Source organism: Ammospiza nelsoni, chromosome 8 (assembly GCF_027579445.1).
Source record: "Ammospiza nelsoni isolate bAmmNel1 chromosome 8, bAmmNel1.pri, whole genome shotgun sequence".
Taxonomy (NCBI): domain Eukaryota; kingdom Metazoa; phylum Chordata; class Aves; order Passeriformes; family Passerellidae; genus Ammospiza; species Ammospiza nelsoni.
Genome location: NC_080640.1, coordinates 7,150,463 through 7,172,504, shown reverse-complemented (window position 1 = coordinate 7,172,504; position 22,042 = coordinate 7,150,463). Strand labels below are relative to the sequence as shown.

The window sequence follows — 22,042 nt, the reverse complement described above, 5'->3', positions numbered from 1 at the left end:
CCACCCAGTCACCCACATTCCCCTCTGCTTGAGGCTTGCTCTTGCCACCATTTCTGCAAAAAAAGGTGGCAAACCCTCACCTCCCTCTCTGTCCCTGTGTCCCCTCAGCCGTGTCCCCAGACCTCTGTCCCAAGCCCAGGTAGGCCAAGGCCTGAGGGCAGCGCTGTGGGGACCCTCCCGGAGCCCTCACAAAGAGCTCGGCCCTCACAGCCCACAGAGCCCGAGGAGAAGGCAGGAATGAACCTGAACGCTTTGTTCCAGCAAATACAGTTCACTGAGAAGCAGGCGAGGGAGAAGAGGAGCTTCATCCAACAAGGTTGGCCTCATGGGCGCCATCCCCATTCCCACAGGGGTGTCCTGAGGGGACTCGTGCCAGGGAAAGCTTGGCAGAGCCAGCGTGGCTGGTTCTTGCCACCAGCACGTTTCTGTAAGGAGGTAACAGCTGAGTATTTACAAACTGAGCGCGTACTCTTACGGGTTTTTGTTGTCTTGCAGCTAAATGCGACATAAATAGAAGTTATGAAAAAATTACCCAAATAAAAGAAGAGCTGAGCGCTGCAAAAATTAACTTAGAAACCAAGGTGAGCAGGCATATTTATAGTGTACATAATAATGAAATACGTTATGTTTACAAATACACAACCTGTTCTTTCAGGAATAAGCACTTTCGAGGAGTGTGCTTCACCTGCCGAGTAACACAGCATGGAGGAAAACTGCACTGGGCCTTTCTGAATTAAAAATGTGTCCATCAACATCCTTCCTCCCACAGACCTCACCCTTGGGGCTGTGTCAGGGCAGGCTGACTTTTGGGGCCATACCCTGTTTCAACATCCTGCAGCTTGTTACAGCACTTTCCTGTAGAAAAGAACAGATGCAGAACACATCCCTTGGTTGCCCAATGCCATTTATTAGTGGCCTTTCACAGAAAATATATGGAAACATTCCCTGTATTTATTTCACAGGATCTTGAGTCATATACTGAAGATCTTTCTGTGAACTTACAGTTAAGGCTTACAAACCCTAAGTGTTTTTCTAGGAAGGCCAAAGACAGAGGAAAGTTTCTGAATCTATTTAGTGATTTTATTAATCTCTCCATTTAATTGAACTGCAGATGTATTTTCAGATCAAGCCACTGATTTCGCAGAGTTTTTCACCAACAACACCTGTGGTTGCAAATTATTTAAAAATCCATTTGATTGTGTCTGAAAATTAAGTCTAAATACCCTCCCCTGTGCTCTTAAGTGTCTGTGCTGACAGAATGTGTGTTCACAGCAGGAAAGCATGTGGAGCCTCCTTTGAAGTCAGAGCTGTTGGATCCTATCATTTAAATAAACAACTTCGAGAACCTTTGGGAGATTGCCTCATCTAGTTGTGAAAATAAATGTTTGGGGGATGACTTTCATCCTTCCTAAAACATCCTTTCTAAAACAGTCTCTTCTGCCTTCTGTAACAGACTATATATATATATATATATATATATATATTTATCAACATTGCTAAGAAGGGATCAGAATAGAAGTAATTTACAAATATTTACTAGTTGCAAATTGAGACTATAATCATGCAGGCAGTTATTCAGACACTCACATTTATGCATGCCACAATCTCAGAACCCAAAGGTGCTTTAAAATAGTAACTTATTTATCCAACACTGATTATATCTGGATGTTGCTTGTTAGGTGAAGTCCTCAGTAGTCTTACTCATAAGTTTATTTATGAACATCACAATTTTATGTTTATATTACTAATTTGTTATTGATGCATTGTGATTTATAATCAAGGTTTATGTGGTAGGTACAGAAGGTCCTGAGAGTAGAGCCATTATTGTAAATGACTAATGGGAAGAGCTGAAGAACTATTTCTAATTAAATTTTATGTGCTTTACTGACCAGTATTAATGATATTCTCACTGATGTCCACAAAAATACATTTTACTTGCTTGCCTAGTCTGACGTTGATTCATTTATAGATGGGAAATGATACAGAAAATAGTGGAATAGAAAAATGCATTTCAATCAGACTGTATTTAGGTTTAAAGATTACATAGTTATTGACATTATTTAAAATAATTTATTTTTCACTACAGGAATTAGCTTTACATATGTCTGCAAGAGTTCATGTAATTCAAATAATATTAAATAATGCTGTTCAGCAAATGCTGTTCAATTTATCCCACACCAAATAACTGGAGTTCTTTACAAGCACACATATCCCACCATGTGCATGCTCAGCAGCTGATGCCTGAGCAAGGTACTGAGACCGAGTTCAGAAGTTTTTTGACATCTATTTCACAGACACTGCCTGTGGTCAATCAAAGAGTCCTAGGAAATGCAATTTTCCCCTCTCTTCTCTAAAACCAGGTACCATGTAATTAGAACCCAAATTACAGCATTTTGCTGTTTGTAGCTCAATGACTTCTTTAAAAAATTGATTGCAAATGCATAGATAAATTTTGGCATCTTGGAGAAACTACATTAAAGCTAGTTATGTACAGTTTTGCAAATACAGTGATGTAAGACCACCTACTGTCTTTGAATTCATATGTGAAATAAATTCTGAGCCAAGCATGACCTGACCTTAGCATTCTGGACTTATTGGGCATGAGGAAAAAATCTAGTCCTTTCCTTTCCAACTCTCACATTGCAGTTTTGGGCATTTCATTACACTATCTTTCTATTTTGATCAGATGCACTTCATCTGTGCCCTCTCCACAATCATGTGCATTATTTAAAATATTTACATTTTTACCACTGTAATACCACTCTTATTTGGCTTTTTCTGCTTCTACACACACAAACACTTGTGAATCAGCCTGACTGCTCAATTTAATTCCTGATACTTACCCTGTGCCTTTACTCTCTGTGGGCAAATCTTAACTTTGCTTTCCCTATTCATTGCTCTGAGTCAAGAGAACTTGACACTCCATCAAATAAATGATTCTCCTCCTTTAAGACTCTACAACACTTAGATGCTTCCTATTTTTTATTGTTATAGTTTATCCCACCACATATCTGCACTTTGGTTGGATGATGATACAGTAGATGTGCTAGAAAAATGAGAAGCCTTCAGCAAATTTTGAAAATGCAGTGGTTGAACAGCATACCTGCATATCAGATAAACTAATGGTTAAAAGTAATAAAACTCTAAATAAACCTAGGTGCAAAATTGAGGTTTAGGGCTTGGGGGATTTATGATCAAACTGTCAATAACCAGTGAGTTAATTCCCATCACCCTTCCTCAGCTAAAAATTCCAGAAACTGTGCTCAGAAAAATATCCCACTCTCCTTTGCATACTCCATAGTAACATTGCAGAGTGGATGACATGTACAGTCATTCTGCCAAAACCCAGAATAATCAGATATTATTCTGATATTATTGTCTCATTTGGTTCATGAGGAGCTTTACACTGTGAAATGGAGATCAGTGAATTATGTTGGCTGAAGGATCCCATGTGGTCAATATTTTTCCTGAAAAAAATTTCTTCTAAACCTAGCAGATTTTAAAATGCCATTTTAGATAGACAGAGCACTACTAAATGAATCTTTCAAAGAAAGGAGGCTTCTCAAAATCTTAGCAGAATACTGAAAGGTTATTGAGGGAAAAAAGGAGCTGTTATGCTTTTGTCAGTCCAGCAGCTGTGCTAGCTCTTTTTAAACTGGATCAAGATCCTTGTGTACAATTTCAGAGCATATGAAAAAATTAAACAATAACTTTATAATTTTTTTTCCCTTTTGAAAGGTTCAGCATCTGTCTGTAAAGCAGTTCAATATAGAAATTCTGAAGAAACGTGAAGACAGCTTACAAAAACAAAAAGCTGAACTTATTAATCAAAGAACCAGTCTTCTTAAAATCATGGTATGTTTCCAGCTGTGATACTCACAGAGCTCTTTTCTACTGTACAATACCAATCAGCTTTAAAATTTGAAAATCTGGAAAAGCTAATGTCTTGATCAGGAAATTTTTATTGGTTTTTTATATTAGTATATGTAACCACATAAGCTTAGATAAATTCTCACATTTTATTTAAACCATGATCTAAGATAGTGTATGCTGAATTTTATCTCCAAAGCTGATTTTATATTCTTGACTTAATTTTTTAATGTTTGCTGTTGTGTGAGTGAACTCCAATTCTGACAGATTATTTCCTTTGTAAAAGTAAGCTATGGAAGCCTCGCCTTAAATTGGATTGCCTCATCCACAGTAAAAAATATTGAAAAGGATCAAAGGAAAACCCCAGGGAGGCCCACACCACATTTTAGCAAATGTGGACAGTTTAGCAATCCTGACATGGCACACAATCTCTTTGATGCCAGACACACCTCACCACCTCTTCAGAGGTAGCTACTTACAACAAGTTTTCCAGTTCTGTCAGATGCTAACCTGAATATTGCCTTCCTCTTAATTTGTTGAGGCTTCTTGGATCTGTACATATGAAGAAATGCCACAGAGGAGCAGTCTTTACTGCATCTGTATTTGCTCTTTAAATCAGCAGAGCTAAATTTTAAACATTCAGTACAAAGCACCAGTATTAAACCTAAATCTTTAGGCAGATATCTTTTTAACTTTAGTCATAGTTCTGCATCACCCACAGTATTCCCAGTATATGTGTGAAGCTTGATATATAAGTTAGCTTTTCTTTTTTCCTGTACTAAATAGGGGTAATTTAATTCTATTTAATTTAGTCATCAATTAAGACTTCTTAGAAGAAATTTAATATAACCTTACTCTTTTGAATATTTTTTCCCCAGAAAATTGATCTCTGATTTTCTATCAGCAATAGCATTCTTGGTAGTTATAAAAGGAGTTAAAGTGCATCTACATTCTGCAGAGGGTTAAACAACACTTTTATTTAGTTAAAGAACAAGCTGGAAAACAAGAGCTGCCATACTATGCTAGTGACTTTAAACAGAATTTTTGAATTTCAGTATGAATTGAACTGAAAATCTGCTGGTTCAAGTCTATATCATAATGTAGTAATTTTTTTTAAATGCTGTTATCAAGAATAGACTTCATTTTTGCAGGGAAAACATAAGTTTAAAACAACTGGCATAATGATAGAGCTGTAGCTTATTTTCATGCTCTTATAAGAAAAAGTAAATATTTTCTTTACTTTTGCATTTTAAAATTTTATTTACTTTCCTACTACAAATTTAAGGATAAAAAAACAACAGTATGTCTCAGTCTGTCTAACTTAACAAAGACTTTCATTTTTTCACTTGAATATTCAGCCTTCCCTTTCTTTTTCTCAGGCAGATGCAAAGAGAAAAATTACTGAAGAGGAAGATAATTTTACCAGAGAAATAACAGAGTTTAACAATGAATATGGACTAACAAGTAATAGGGATCTTCTTATTAAAAAGAAAGTCAAGACTGAAATAAATGATTTAGAGAATGAGGCAGCTCTGTTGAAAAATGGTAAGTCTTATATAAAACCAGTTTATCTTGGATTAACACAAATCGATAAAATACAGCTGTTTAGCACTGAACTGAAAGTGTGGTCTGACATACCAAGCAGAATTAAAGGCTCTTCTGTTCCCTATCCTCTTCAGCCTTTCTGATGTGAGGACTGTGAGGAGAAGGAGCCAACCTAAAGGGGCAGCTCCCAGTGTCTAATTCAGCCAGCACAGAGCTCACAGTCATCCACAGCCACGGAATTAGGATTAGAATCACCTGTGGTTGAGCATTTCCTTATCTTCAAAAGAATTGTATACACAGATGCCCTGTAGGATTGGTTCTTCACTGCCACAGTGTAGCTTGATTTTCAGTTAAGGTACAGAGTAAGGGATCTCTCAGAGCACAGGGTCACACTGCAGGGCAGCCCTTCCACAAGGAATTCAGGGTCGTCATGGATCACAGGCTGAACATGAGTCAACGACATCAGAATGCCAACACCACACTGAGACACAAACAGAATCCTGACCTCTAACACATGAAAATAATTCCTCACTCTATTTGAGGCAGTTAAGCTCTGAACTGGAGTGCTGTGCATCTCATTTTGATCTTAAACTTCAAAAAAAAAAAGTGTGGACCAGCTGCTGAGAATCCACATAGGATCAGTGAGAATGATCAGAGTTCTGGAGCACATGAGAAGGAAGAAAATGAAAGAATTGTGACTATTTAAGCTAGTAAGGAAAAGACTGATGAAAGATGAGTATCAGTCTTCAACTGTATAAGCATCCTGTAGAAAGGAAATAAATATATTTTCTATACCTGTAGTGAACTGAATAAAAAGTAACAAGCGTAAAGCACAATAAGGGAGAGTCTGTCTGACAGCTTAAGAATCTTTCTAAGAACGGTGGACAACTGAAGTTCTCTGCCTTAAAAGATTCCATTACCAAAGGAATTAGGAGTGCCCATTACCAAAGGTTATCACAAAAAGGTCAAACCAGCATTTTTCAGAAACAAGAGGTACAGCTGATCCTGCCTTCAGGAGAAGAATGCAGTAGATGACCCCTCAAAGTCCATTCCAGCCTCATGATCTGCCAAGCAACAGCACTTTCAATTCCCCATGTCTGTTATAAAAATACTGAAAAATGACTGTCCACTGGAGCTTGCGCTTGGCAACACCTTCTTTCTTATTTCCTGTGGCTAAGATACTAATCTACAACTGAAAAGTCTGCATTTGGTGTCAAGTGCCACTTTTAGCATTTAATTTTTTACATATTCAGGCAGAGCTGGGCAGTTAAATGATCAGTAGTACCTGGAGGGTGACCAAAATTCTTCTCTAAGTTCAGTTGCCATCTCAGTTCCATCCTTTAATTGCACCTTTCTTGAGGCACAACTTGTCTTTTTGCTTGCTACACTCCTGGGCACACTGACAACTCTGAAGTGAAAAGTTTAAGGAAGGAAGTTATGGGAGGACCTCCAATTGGTAGAAAAACAATCACAATTAATTCCAGATGCTATCTAATAGTAAGGTTCAAATATATATAACACCAAAAATACTAAGAAGAGGGTTTTTTTCAGCCCTGCTGAGAGATGTCTGTTCTCCACCTATTCAATCAGTCATCTTCCTTTCTTTATAGCTGAATTAACTGAAAAGCAAAACATTCTTTTTATGCCCAGACAATAAAATATGCTGAACAGCTCAATAACATTAAAAAAATAATTTTCTTTCATAGCTATGAATGCATTATATGACATCATTTCCTGTGAACTGTGTTATATATGAATTATTTTAGTTTATTGTGGTTTTATATTTAAGGTTCTTTTGACTAGCTGAAGATTGGTAGAAGTAGTTAAGAATATTTAAGATTGTATCATGAATGCTAAAACTGCAATGCATTTTAATTTAAAACGTATTTTTTCTTAGAAATGGAGTCAATGGAACATAAAAATGTTCAGTTAAATACACTCCAGCTGCAGAAGAATGAATTAAAGCAGGATTTATTTACTCTCCAAAGTGAGCTCAAAGGTGTGCCTGATAACTATTTCTTGTGATAATTATTTCTGGCTTGACAAATGCTTTTGAAAAATGTTTTCTGTCAATTTTCTTAAGCAAAAGGAATTGTAGTAACAATATTTTAATTTCTTTTTACAATACGTAATACATAATTTTAAAACATGATTAAAACAAATATTATGGCTTTCAATGCAATTTAATTTAAATGTCATTGATACTGAGGTCCAGAGATCTGCTGAATCATGAGCTGTAAATATGAAAGAAAGTTTTGCTTTTGCTGATAAGTCATATACTTAAATGTAGAATTTAATGTTTCAAAGAACTTAAAGTCAACATAAACATTGCTTAAAATCTTCTGTGTCAAGGGTGATCACAGCAATAGGGAGTATTTTGAAATCTGAATTAAAATAATGTAAATGAATGCTTCATCTATTTTTTTTACCAATATCTAAGTAAGGTGTCACAGTAAGAGCTAAGAAAAGCAGTAAATATGGTCCTAAATTGTTTGGGAAAAGAGTGAAATTTTCTAGATTGCAATATGTGATTACAATAATAAAAAAAAAAAAATAATTTTCTTTATTTAGATGCCTTTACCCTTCAAAAAGTTTCATGAAGAAATATTAGAAAATATAAATTTACAATAGTGAGTAGAAGGTTTTTTAATATGGATGATTAATATATATTTATAGGGTAATTCTGATTTCATGTTTAGACCTTGAGAAAGTAATCAGGGAAGCAGAAAGAACGACAAAAGATTTAGAAGCAGAAAAAGTCCAAGTCACTGAAAAACCTCAGACTGATCCTGAATGTTTAAGGTAAAAGCCTCATATTAATTAGTTCTTAATTTAATTTTAGGAGTGTAACTGCAGTTTAGTCCTGATAACTATTTTACCTTCCATGTACAACATTCCTTCTGAAATCAGCAGAACCATTCATTTTTTATTAGTCAGCCCCAAGTCCTGTTGCTGATTGCAGCATTTCACCCTCACACCCACACCCCAATGAACTCAAAGCTGCAAGTGTTAGCAGGGTGTCAGTCAAACCCAGAGCAAGAACAAACTGCAGCTGCCTGGGTGGAGCATCAGCTGCTGAGCTCCTGCAGGAATGGTGGTGGTGCACAAAGCACTGAGGAACTGCCCAGTGCCAAACTGAAAACTGATTTCTGGCTGTGCAGAGCCCATTGCAATGGACTGGGCTGGCCTCAGGAACCCCCTTGGGTACCTGGGGCCTCTGTTGGAGAAAATAAATGCAGATTTGTTTTCTCTATGTTCTCTGCTATCTAGTTTGCCTTCTAATTAAGCTGGTTTAAAACAAATTTTGAAGACTTAACCAAGACAGAAGGGAAGACCTGGCACAGTCTCCCTTAACAGTGAAGTTTTCTTTTCAGGAACTGAGTGGTGACACTTCATTTCTTGTCAGTTTGCTTAAGTGAAACATTGGGTTTTCACTTCACAGAAAAGAATTTCTTTTTTTTTTTTTTTTTAAATCTCTGAATGCAGAAAGCCCCATATCACTGAATTGACCACCTTTTTCCTATTTTGTGATATTCCAGAAGGAAGTGCCTTGGAATATTTAAAAATAATTAATAGGCAATGCAAAGGAACTCCTCCTTCTAAAGCTAGACCAAGATTCTCTAACAAAAATAAAGGCAATCACAACTTATATTACCATCACAGGGTTTTGCCTATATATCCCTAAGCTTTTGACAAAAATAAATAAATGTAGTGGGGATTTTTTTTATCTGAAAACTTTCAGTGGAAAGTTATAACTTTGCAGAGAACCCTGAGCAATTTTCTGAAAGACGATTTGGTAATGACCCATTTTTTGCTGAATATTGGTTTTTGAAAGAAAATGATATATCAGCCCTATTACTAACTCTCTTCAACCTCTTGCATGGTGTTGAGACATGGCCAAAATCCCCTCAGCATAAAAATTAATTAGCTCACAATCCTGCATACAGTAGCAAAAAATTTGCATTCAACATATACAGAGAAGACACCGTGTAAATAATAATAACAGTAACAATTCTCCAGGACAGCACATTATATTTCACTCCTGTACATTATTCATTCAATCATGATATATTGGGGTTGTGCTACACGAGGCTGTCAGCTTCCTTCCAACTAACATACTTCCCTTGGAATAGTTTACTGCCATGATGCCACTGAATATCTAAATTTTTGTAATTAATTTTCTAGAGCAGGTTTCCTGTGTGCAGAAGTAGCCAGCATTATCATGCTTTTAATACCCAGCTCTGCCACTGAGATCCTAAGGATCAGTCAAATCCATGTGTGTCTTTCTAGGCAGTAAAATTAACTCACAGCTCTTCAGAATGACACTTTGGCTTTCTCTGGGTGAAAAACTGGATAAAACACATTAAATTCTATTAACTGCAAAATCAGCAAGTGTCATTTACAACCAAGGCAAGAAGGATGATGAGATTTTCTTATTTCATGAAATGCCTCCTTTTATGGTAGAGATAAGCTAACATTATTTGATAATTGCATGTAGTGCAAAAAATAAAGTGCTCCTATGCTATTACCACTATCACAAAATGCAAGCCCTTCTTGCAGTCTAGTAATATACCGAACATATTTTCTTAAAATTGGAACATTTTCTTCATTTCAGATACTGGAAAAAGTTTAAGACAGATTTGCCTAAATCATATTTTTATCTTGCACTTGCTTTTGATCAGAAAAGCTCAATGCTTCATAGAGAGAGATAGCCCTGAAAAAGTTAACTCAGATGCCAGAAGCAATAGAGCTGTGCTGCTGTATTTCCATGTCAGCACTAATAGATTCTGCTTTTCAGTGGAGCCAAGCAGACAATCCTCATTTGTCTGCCTCTCTATGTCACTGCTTTAGAGCCACCCCAAACTTTATCAGACTCATACAACTCTAGCAGTTGTTTAGGTTTTTTTCTTTAATTTAACAAAGCCTACTCATCACTTCTTGGTTTGGACTACTGAATTAAGAGAATGAAAGGGGATTTAAAGTATTAGACACTGTAAATTGTGCAGCATATAAATAGTCCCCTGGAGGGTATCTGATCACTCTCTGGTACCTCTGTATCATCCAGAGGATGGAGCCAGAATCTGCACAGTGCTGCACACTAAGACAACTAAAGGCAAAAAGCAGAAGTTGAAACAAGAAGATTTAGAGTAAGTTTGAGGGAAAAGCATTTTTATCATGAGGAGGCACAGTTTGCTTAGGGAGGTTGCATAGTTTTCATCCTTGGAGGTTCTCCTTCTTGAGACACACTCATGTACTTGTGTATCTTAACAGGAGTCAATTTTGGTCATATTAAAATCAATGTGATTGAACCTTCTGTGTCTGAGAAACAACTCTTTTTAGCCTAACAAGATCAGGTTTTTTATCCCCATACAGAGTTTATTGCAAGAATAGAATTCTAGTTTTTCACTGAAAATCATTTTTATTACACATAAAGATAATATTTTGACACATGTAATGTGGGTCAGAAATACTTTTTTTTCCCTATGAAATAGCACAGAATCTGATTTTATTTTTTACAGAGCTGGAAACCACACCACACGAAGTGGTAAAAATACCTTTTCTTTTTTTGATGCTTCCTTAGAACAAACATGAGAGACAGTCAGCATCAATAACCTGATATATGTAGCTCCCAGATCACCCTGCAAGTCTGTTACTGCATCACATCCCTAGTCCCAGCTTAAAAATCAATATCAAAAGTAGCTGGCAAGGCAAGAATCTTCATTGCAATTAAGTATATATCTAAAAGTAAATTGCATTTCAGCTGAACAGCGTAGCCAGCTAATTCAAATTACAGCAATTCATCTTTGATCTGAGAAAAATGCCCCATACCACGTCTGCAGTTTCATAAAATTTCTCTGAAATCCATCAAAGAATTGCAAAGGGTCACAAGAAGCACACACCAGTAATTCCAGCAGCTGTTGGAGCTGCTGTAGAGGCTTGTCCTGATCCACACTGGATGCAGAAAAAAATCCAACCAGAATTGGAATGTTAAGCACAAATGTAATTAGCAGGCATCTTGGAAAATGCAAGTCTCATGATACAAGTGCATAACTCAGAGAAATTTTTAAGAAAATAGGGCTTTTTCTTTTCTTTTTCTTTTTTTTGGTTTTGGGTTTTGGTTTTTTTTTTTTTTTTTTCCCTAAAGAGAGCTGCAATTAAGATCAAAAGCCTTGTTTTAATCATCTGTTCTGCCAATGCCATCCTCAAACACAAAACAGCAGGAAAGAACTTTGGCATCAGCTCTCTGGAGTCCCATTTCCCTGGCAGGTAGCAAGTAACATCACTTAAGTGGAACAATGCAGGAGTCAAACAGAGACTAACTGATACCAGCAAATTCCTAACTATGGCATTTCATTGTTATATTCATTGTAATTACTCTATCAATTATTTATCCTCTTTCACATTTTAGTTTTAAATTTTTGTGTTGCCTTAAGTAAAACAGCCTAGAAATAATTCTAGTTGAAGTTCGTTTAGACTAAAATCAGAGCATTTCTACCTAAAATAGATGTCTTTCAACCTATTTAAAAGGTAGAATAAGGATAAAATTCTTCTTTGAAACCTGAATTTCTCTTCTACTTCAGAAAAGAAGTAGCAGAAATGAAATGCATGAAATCTGTTTACTTTGTAAATAGTTCACAGCTTTGTATACATGTCTAAATCCTAAAAATATAGTATTCCTTTTTATTCTTCATAATCCAGAAAAAGAAACTCTATTACCAAAATTAGGAAGGAAAAAGTAATTTCTTTCATACAAATCATACAGGAAATATATTCTTTAGAGCTCAACAAATTGTTCATGCAAACAACAGACTGCCTAAGCCCCATGCAATCTTCTGGTGGGTTAAATTTTTTTTGCAATTTAATTTGATGTTAAATTTTATAATCAGAAAATATCAGTCTCTGGAGTAATATATGTGGTTCAAAATGAGTTTTTCAATGGCAATCTCCTCATTGATTTTTTGAGCTTTTCTTTTTAATAGCAGTGCCTAGTGGAACTATTATAGCTTGAATTATGTTAAAATAGCTTTCCATTATGAATTGTAGAATGGATTTACAAAAAGCAGATCAAATCTGACTAATGATGCCTTTTTTTGATAAGATAACAGATTAGACAAAGAAAATTCCAATGCCATCCACCTAGACATTTATAAAGTATTTGATGCTATCCCATATGGAAAAATACTAGTTAACCTAGGGAAGACATATTAAAAAAATTAAGTAAAGAAATGAGTAATAGTAACAACAGTCATAGGTCTGCAATTTAAAATTCTGGAACTCAAAGGGAACAACAGTCACAGTTGGTCTTGCTTAATGTTTTAATTAATGTCTTTAGAATAGAAAGTGTTTCAAGACAACACTATCTCAATTAAACTCTACACCTTGCAGAAGAGTCACTAAAAAAAGGAGGAATATGATTGTATAGAGTGTAAGTTTATCTACTTGTACACAATTAGGGACTTCTATAACAGGTAGCTGAAAGCAGAGAGGTCTGAGCATACTGTGTGTGCAAAATACAGCTATAAACATCAAAAGAAAATATAGCTGTGCACGAGATAAAAGAAAGAGTTATTTCCAAAAAAATACCAGGAGGGTGTAACAATACTTTGTACACATCTCTCACCTACTTGTCAAGAAAGATTCATTCAAACTGGAAGATGAGCAGAGCATGGACAGCCCATAAAGCAGAATGAAACAAGGACAATTCTAAATCCCTTTTACCTCTGAGTCTTTTATACACATGAAGAAAGCAGTACATAACAGAGACATTAACTTCAGCAATAAAGTAGCCGTATTAATATACTCAGATTAAAATCTAATTTTCTTTGTCCAACAGAAAAATCAAGAAAATTGAACTAGAAGAACCATTGAAGCCCTATTTACTTTCCCTGCTTTTCAATAAAAATCTTATTGACCCTTAGAAACACATTTCATTTCACATCTCACATACATGCTAGTGTATTTCTTTCCTGTGTAGCTCATTCTTAGAGTTCCAATGAAAAATAATCCACACAACTTTGGTTTGCTGTCTGCACAAAAGCAAATCTCATCCTAGATGTGCAATTTAATTTAGTGTGCCTTAACCTTTCCATGTTTATTCACCTATTATTATATATTCCTTAAATATGTCTTGTGATGGTTTATGTATTCAGAAAATACCACCACACTTTTCAAGACCTCTGACTACTCTTATCAATAGTTGCCTGACAGCATTCACAAAATGCAAGCTTTAATAATTGGTAACTATGTATTTTACACTTAACATTTTATCCAGGACAGCAAAAGCAGAAAAATTCTTATTTTACTTAAAATAGATAAATTTCTTTTCATTTGCATTTGATTTCCATTGTTATCTTGTCTAGTACTTTCTTTGTGTTCATGTTTCACCTTCCTGCTAGACTTTATTATTACTATTAGATCACTTGCTTAATTTTATTATCCTTCTGCTCCATCAAGCACAGACTTTTATATTTAATTGTGTAACTCATGTACTTGACTTAATATTTTTGGATGCTGTATTCCATTTAGGACTTGTTTTTTCTCTTCCTCAATCAATTGATAATAGTCTGAAATTTATTGACTTCTCCAACTGTATAAATAGCATATTCTGTTTAGTAGTGTCAGCAAATTGTAAATACCAGCCAAATCTTGCTCTCACTGTAGAAACATACACAGTATTTAAACCCACAATTACCTCAATGTCTTGCCTCTACTTAAGCTTGAGACAATAAACTTAAGTCTTCAATACTTTTCTTCAGTCCCAATAAAATCTTAAAACGTTGATAAATGTATCTCCTGATGTTCACAATGAAATCCTAGAAAATCAAGATATGCACTCTCAAGTTATATATAGCTTCTTAAAGAACTTAATTTTGTACCATGGATTCTATGCTCTGTATATCAGTGTCAAGCAATTCTGTTTTATAACACACCACAATGTTTTCCCTCCAATTTATGATTAAAAAATAAAATGGTGGACATAAACAAGGCAAAGACAAAAAGGAGAATATGGAAAACATTTGTACTTGTGTCAGCTAAACATAACTAAGAGATAGTCTGTTCCTCCTGCAATTCCAACAACAATTAGGTAGGGTCTTTCAGCCCCACAAAAAAAAATAATAAATCACATATTAGCTCTACTTTCTACAGAAATTATTTCTCCTTTAAGACCTCTTTACAGAAAATTATTCTTGGAATGCAAGTTTTGGAGACTAAAGTCTTGATCCAGTAATTTGAATCTGTAGATGATTTGTAGAGAGACCTGTTTGACAATAACATTATTTTCTTCATAGTTCAATTTATAATACCAGCATGTATTGATTTCAAATTATTTTTCCTCTTTGCCACGTGCATATAGAGCTGAAATTCAAGAAGAATGTGAATCAACCACAAATGCCAATGACATTTAATAGCTGGGCTCATTTCAGAGCTGCAAAATCGATCATCTTCAGTGATCTCCTCCTTCTTCATCTCTGTCACTTCTAGCATTCACGACTAATGGAAAATGGGCCATTGATAGCAGAGCTCGGTCTAGGACAAGCTAGCATCCAAAAAATGCTGATGTTGTTTTCCCACCTACTTGATTTAAGGCTAGGTTTAGCTATTGCAAATGTGGCATTTCAGCTCCAGCTGTTCATTACAGCCTGTGACACTGTGACTTGCCAAGACACTGTTAGTCCAGTGCAATGACTTATTTTAAAGCTATATTTTATTGTCAGCAAGGAGAACAAAATGCTAAAAATAAACCAAAACCAAAGGATATGGGGAGCCAAATGCTAATGTGATTTTTCAGATTATTTTTCCCAAGAGATCTGCCTTTTTTCATAGTCATAAAAAGGGTATAATTGTCAAATTAATCCTTGTTCTAGCACAAGTTACATCTTTTTCCATTTTCAAAGGTGACAGAAAACCTGCCTTCCATCGAGACAGTATAGTTTCATGAATAATTGGTTTGCACATTCAATCTGATAATGGAAAGATGAATATGAATATCCTGCTTATCTTAAATGTAAAATGAAAAAATGCATCTGCTTTCAGGTTAAACATTTTTTTTAATAGTTCCATTGTCTCACATTCCTTCTGGTAAAACTTCATCATTTATTCAGTAACTCAGGCGTCTCCAATGCATTAATTTTGTAGACTGTAACCTAACAGACAGCTCTAATTTTGTGAGTATATTATTCCTGGCACATACTGTAATTATCTAGCTTCTAAATAAGAAAGAAGGAAGACCTGAAAGCAGAATCAATTGATTAATGTAAGAATTAAACACCACATTTGAATGAATGTCTTGTACCACCACTACCCGATGCTATGTAAGGAATTGTGCTGTCACTAGTGTTAAAAGTCTTATAAAATATTTGAAATAAAATTTTAATTCGAGACACAAAATGTTAGTTTCAAAGCACATCATCAACAGAAATTAATTCACAATCCCAAGACACAAATAAGCAACTCCTACTGCTGATCTTCTGCTCGTTCTATCCCTAATGTGGACCTAGCATGGACTGGAATCATTCCTAGCTAACAAGTGACAAACAGGCTGTGCCTCAGTTTTACAGTGTGACACACAATGGGACAGCATTTTCTCTGAGACCAGGACACTCTGTCTTTTCCTAAAGTAAATTAAACTAAGTAGGGCTTTTGTTTGTCCCAAGCAAATTAGGGTTCTAATATCACACCAGCAGAGAACACAGAGAGAAAAAAATGCAGAGACAAGGCAATGAAGTTAAGCAGATTTAATCAAGATCACAAGCTGATCCTAGACCTTGAAGTGAACTTCTCTCAATGAAATGAACTGAAAACTAACAGTGTTTTCAGTAAACTGAAAATTTAATTTCTTGAAGCAAGTTTAAAATTCCCTGTTCGATTCCTGTGTTATAAGAAATATTTCTGAAAGAAGAGACATTTACTCCTTTATAATGCAAGGACACAGAGCTCATGCTTTTTCCATATTGATGGTAAGATATTTGCATCTTCCACAGGAACAGCAAAATTAACTTCCAGTCCAGTCTTAGTCTGTTATTCTAAAGCTGCGCATTGACTAAGCTATTCCTCTATTTAAATATACACCTTTTAATAAAGCCATTTTTGTGTAGAAAACCAACTCTCTTTGCACTAGGGACAGCTAAAGAGGTACTTCTCTATAGCAAGGTCAAATAATTTATTGTCTATTATAGTATATAAAAGCAAAAATAGTTGCTACCTTCTGTTTCAACTTCAGAAGAAACAAGGTCCTGCTCTAATGCATTGGTTTGTCTATTTCATGACAAGCAGAATATTTTCAGTCTGTTTGTATGTTCCAGAACATTCAGACTGTTTCCTGAAACTGTATTAAAGGTAAACAACTTTATCTTTGTCATTATGCTTTTCTTCTGACAGCCATGAAAAGACCCAGTATAATCTCATCACCTTGCATTTATCAGACTACTGAAAGCTCTGCCAGAGATTTCTCTGGGCCTACCAAGTATTAATTTAAACCACTACAGTCATTGATGTGCAGAGCTGAGGTATCTCCTTTTAGCAGGACTAAACTATCTTTTAAATGGAGAAATATCTATATTAAAAGTAATCCTTACTGTAGAAAAGTTGGAGAACTCCTGGCTGAGAGTACTGGGAAACAGTAAGTGCTGAGGAATAGTGGGAGCAGGGGGGAGAGAAGAGGAACAAAAGCTGTGGAGTTTCTGGAGGGGTGTGGAGCAATTCTAGCACAGGGGCAGCACAGCACCCATCTAATCCAAAATTCTATCCACAGCAGAGGCTACAAGAAGATACCCAGGTGAGATAAGAACAGCAACATGTGGTACTTTCTAAGTATCACCATTGCAATTCATGTGTTTAAATAAGGAATGTGATGACTAGTGAGGCCATATATCTTTCACATTTTATGGAAACAACACAGTCCAGAAATCTGTCTAACTAGCAAACTTAAATCCTGACCAGGGAAATAGATCAATGAGGCTTTTCTCACACAAGTCAAATTGAGAATTGGGACCAAAGTTGAAAAATAAGTTACCCAGCAACAGTTCTCTGACCTGAAAATTTATTTGCTTTTGGACACAGACTTAAGAAAGAGTTGGAAAAATGCAAAGATGATAGTTGGGAAAGTGTCTGTGAGACTCTTCAAGCAAAAATTGAAATTCTGCAAATGGTATGTCATTTTCATTATATATTTTAAGTGTTTGATAATTTTAGTTTTAAAGATGTCCTTTAGGATGATTGGCAGTGGTTTTAGATAAGCAGTTTTTTTATGCTATGCACATGCCTAGATATCCTCTTGATGCAGACATGCTCCAATATTCATTTGTTTCAGCTTATTTCCAAATGTCCAGGAATATAACTTCTATAGAAAAGGAAAGCACAAAGAAGAATTTAAAGATATGCTTTTAGCACAAGAAAGATGTACTATGGGGGACTTACATAAATTGTTACTTTATTGAAAGCTGCAGAAGATTATGCATTTAGGAGCTAAATTAACCTTTATCTCCAGCTGCCAGTTAAATGGAAGATGGGAGTATGGAGAAATAAGATGATAATAACATCCTTTCAACGAGTATTTTATTTTGTCCACTCACAAATTCCTTACAAAAACTTACTAAAACATGTTTTTCTCTGAATGCCAATCCTAAATTCAAATTTCTTGATTGTCAGTCTGTGTCACAATACAAAGAGAAAAATATTTTGAAGTCCCTTTTGAGAAACAAAGTTTTAAAGGTTCATTTTAGAGCCCCTGACTGAGGTGTTCAAAGACACAGCTGCCACTACCATCAAGCAGAACGACAGTCCTGAGAAATTTGCATTACTCACTCTTATAATCAGTTTCAAGTTTCTGTTGAAGTAATATAACTTACTTGTACTTTGGGGTTTTTTTCATTATTTTTTTCAGAAAGCAAAATAAAATGTCCCAATGTTTAAAAATTTCTCTGTAAAAAAATGCTATACTCAAAATATTTAATTTTCTACAATTCCATTCTTTTTCTTTTCCAGAATTTATCACAAAAGAAGTCTTCAGAGAAATGAATTATATGTGGCATATAATATGGAGTGTCACAGAAGCAAGTCTGAGAATTTTTAATTGTTTTACTCAGGTTCTATCAGATTTGCTTCTATTTTCTGTTTGATTAATTCACACTTTGTATCTGCCTTTACTTTTCATTAAAATAAAATTTGATTCACTTAAAAGTGAGGGAAGGTTTGTGTTTTATTCAATAGCTGTCCCTCCATAGGTTCCTCTTTGTGGCCCATGGATCACAGTACCTGGTAAACTACACCTAAAGCTCAGTTCCTACATGACTAGCTCTATTCTTTAGGTACTATTTTTCACATGAACGGTCTCCTATTTTTAAAGTTTGTGACATGGTCTTATTTGAGAGGAAGACTGCTATTACCATCAATAACTCTTAACAGGAGCTGTGACTATTTCATTTATTCCTCAACAACGTAATTCTGTAATGAACTCCCTGAAATAGCTCAGCTCCAGCAACACAGCTTGACAGTCCAGAAAGGTTTGCAGACCTACTGAGCTCTAGGTGCCTCCAATGGTGGTAAGACAGTCCATTACTTGGCACTTGCCTTCTGATAACAGAAAAAAAAAATTTTCTCCCCCTCCCACAACCCACAAAATACTGGGTGCTTAATTTCAGCACCTGAGAGCAGATAAATCCTTATTCTAAATGAAAAGGCCACATTCCTAGAGAATTGGTGCAGAATTTGGGTGGAATCAGAATATTCACTCCAGCACGTAGGATGTATAATGTAACAGCAGTTCCCAGCCCCACACTGGGAACTGACTTTTTCACTCAGGTGCTTACAGTAAAACCATGTAAGAGCATTCACTCTGCTCAGCCTCAGTCCTCTCTGTGGCCAGGGGCTCATCACATCCCACTGCATGTGCAAGTATTTCTCAATGCTTCCCACCTGGGTATGGGATGGATAATTGCTCTTTGCTGGTTTTTCTACACCCTGACCCCTCCAAGCTACAGTGAGTGTCTGTCACACATAAAACTGCAAAAGATGTTTTATTAAGAAGGGAGGAATAAATCACTTTTGGAAGCTGACCAAATTCTGCCTTAGATGGAGAAAGCTTTTCCTCTTGAGATACAGCTGCAGTTTGAAGTTTGGCAAGGTTTGATCGGCAGCACTGGTATCAAAGAGCCTTCTGATCCACTGGGTTAGCTAGCATAATTCCAAGTGGTTGGAATTATCATTCTTAATAACCAGTACTGTTGAAGCTGACATCCCTATAAGACTTTTTTTTTGTCTCTTCCCTAAGAGAGAAGCTCTTAGGATTGCTTGATTTTAAACAACTTAGTCCTGCAGACTTCTGACTTCCAAAGTTAGGCAACTGCTGCTTGTAGGTTTTCATCAAATCCAAAATAATATCAAAACATCTGCAGACAGCTAAAGCAGTGCTAGTTCTGAGTTTAATTGATGAAACATAAATCTGGGATTTGCTAGAATGGCTGAGTTTATCTTGATCATTATTTCTTCATCTAAAAAAACTTGCTTATGTTAAGTGTATTTGGCAGTTAACCAGGAAAACCTTCTTTTTAAACTTTGTGCTTGTCTACTTATAGTTGCTTTTATTTATGAAAAGCCTTGAATTTCTTTTGAAATGGTCTCATACACAGCTCTTTGGTCCATATAGATTAAATATTCAGATAGGACATGAAACAGAACTTCCTGGCTTACCTCAAATGTATATTTGCAATTTTGTGGAATGAGCAATGGTATCCAATAACTACCAATTTATACTGTAGATTAATGTCCCTGTATCACCTAAAAAATAATCTGGAAAAAAATATGGTAAGCTTTTTGGAGAGACTTCAGATTCCAGCAAAACAGCTGAAAGTTCCATTTTTTGTGTGTGCATGAAAGTCTGTGAAAGTCAGACTTCTTGATTATTGTAGTAGGATTACAGCATAAATATAGCAACATTTGTAATAACCCAAATGGCTAAAGCTTTCAGAATCAATATAAGAAAAAAACCCAAGAATAAAGATCACCAAAAAAAAAAAGAAAAGTGAAACAGAAATCAATACAAATCCTATTGGGCTAAACAAATCCCTCAACAGCTCTGGAAAAAAGTATGCCAGACTTACCCAGTCGTTGCAAGGTGAATGTAAGGCATACTAATTTTTCCAAGTATAAAAATACATTTGTCACCACTGTCTTAGAAGTAATGTAATTTTGGACAAACTCAGTACTTCTGTTTTTAAGACTCAAAATAAAAAATAAGTAAAAATTTGTGTTCTGTGGATTTTTTTTAATTGTAAAACTGAGTATGAGTAATCTTTTAAATCATGAACGCAAAAGAACTAAATCTTTTGTTATGCTTAATAAATACCAAAAAAAAAGAAAGAAAAGAATTGCTGGGTTGCCATGAAAACACACAGACTTATTATGAATAAGTGAATTCTTTCAGAGATGACATAATAAAAATAACTTTTTAAGTGCAGGTTGCATATTATATGGATGTAGTTGTTCCTTTTTATAACCAAAAAGAAGATGAATTGCAGATAAAGAAATACTTGGAAAAGTTAATGAGAAAGAGGAAGATAGTACAAGCAAAATGTATTTTTATTTATTATTATTCCAGAGGTGGAAAAAAAGGCTTTGGGAAAACAAGCTATGCTTCTGTGTTGGACCTGGGAACAGTTGCTTCTTAGAATCAACAGATAAACAGTCTCTCATTTGTGAAGAGAGACAGAGAAATACTTTATTTACTTATTAAAAGCTCTGACAAGCATCAAGTCCTACCTCCTCCACAAAAAGTGTTTTAAGTGCAGTTTCAGCTCTGCTGTGCTCCTGTGTACCTGAGACACAGCTGGCCAGCCTGGTTTTGTCACCAAATCACAGCTCCCAGCCATGCTTTGTGCAAGGCCTTCCCAGCCTAATCCAAACAGGTTCTGCAAAGGAAAAGCCAGGATCCATTTGAAAAAACAGAGCAGGATAATCATCAGGCCAGGCCATGGACAGGAGACAGCTTGGGAAAAATCATGGGACTTTGCAAAAGAGCTTTCCAGCCAGGATGAGTAAGGACCAAACACAGGGCCCTAAAGAGGCATCTGTTGAACCCTAAATTTACAAGATCACAGCTTTAAGACTTTGGAAGTATAGCAAGGACAATTCAGGAGCCAAAGAAACTGAGTTGCACAATGACAAAGTCGTGGTCAGAGACCCCACTGAGGAGCAGAAGACCCAAGAACCTGCACTCCCAGAGCCAGGACTCAGAACACAAACCATATGGCTTAACTGTGTAAAAGCTGCCCCCATGACCTAATGTTATTTCTCCAGAGGTGAAGCAAGGAACACCTACAACAAGGGGGGAAAAAAACCCAGGCAAATAAAAGGAATTAAAATGCAATTATTTTGTATCTTATTGAAGAATGATTTAAGCTATTGCATTTTCATGTTACTTTATTCATTATTATGAACATTTCAAAGACTAACAAGAAAACCACTACAATACCTGACCACAGAATGAAATTACAGTTAGCTAATGCAACAGTGCCCACACAAATTATCTCTAATTGGTTGACATTAATATGATTGAGCTCCTGATAGAGCCAAATTAATGTCATAAAATGAAGAACGGCAAGAAAAAAAACTCATAAAAAAGAGTATCTGT

General features: G+C 35.7%; 1 protein-coding gene across 1 annotated transcript; it reads left to right on the top strand.

Moving 5' to 3' along the window:
- Positions 1 to 237: 237 nt before the first annotated feature.
- CCDC172 (coiled-coil domain containing 172) lies at positions 238 to 18,432 on the top strand. Its single transcript, XM_059477575.1, has 8 exons — positions 238 to 316; positions 496 to 581; positions 3,739 to 3,855; positions 5,250 to 5,415; positions 7,313 to 7,414; positions 8,115 to 8,217; positions 17,476 to 17,563; positions 18,400 to 18,432. Exons 1-8 carry the CDS (start codon positions 238 to 240, stop codon positions 18,430 to 18,432), a joined length of 774 nt encoding a protein of 257 aa, XP_059333558.1.
- Positions 18,433 to 22,042: the final 3,610 nt, after the last annotated feature.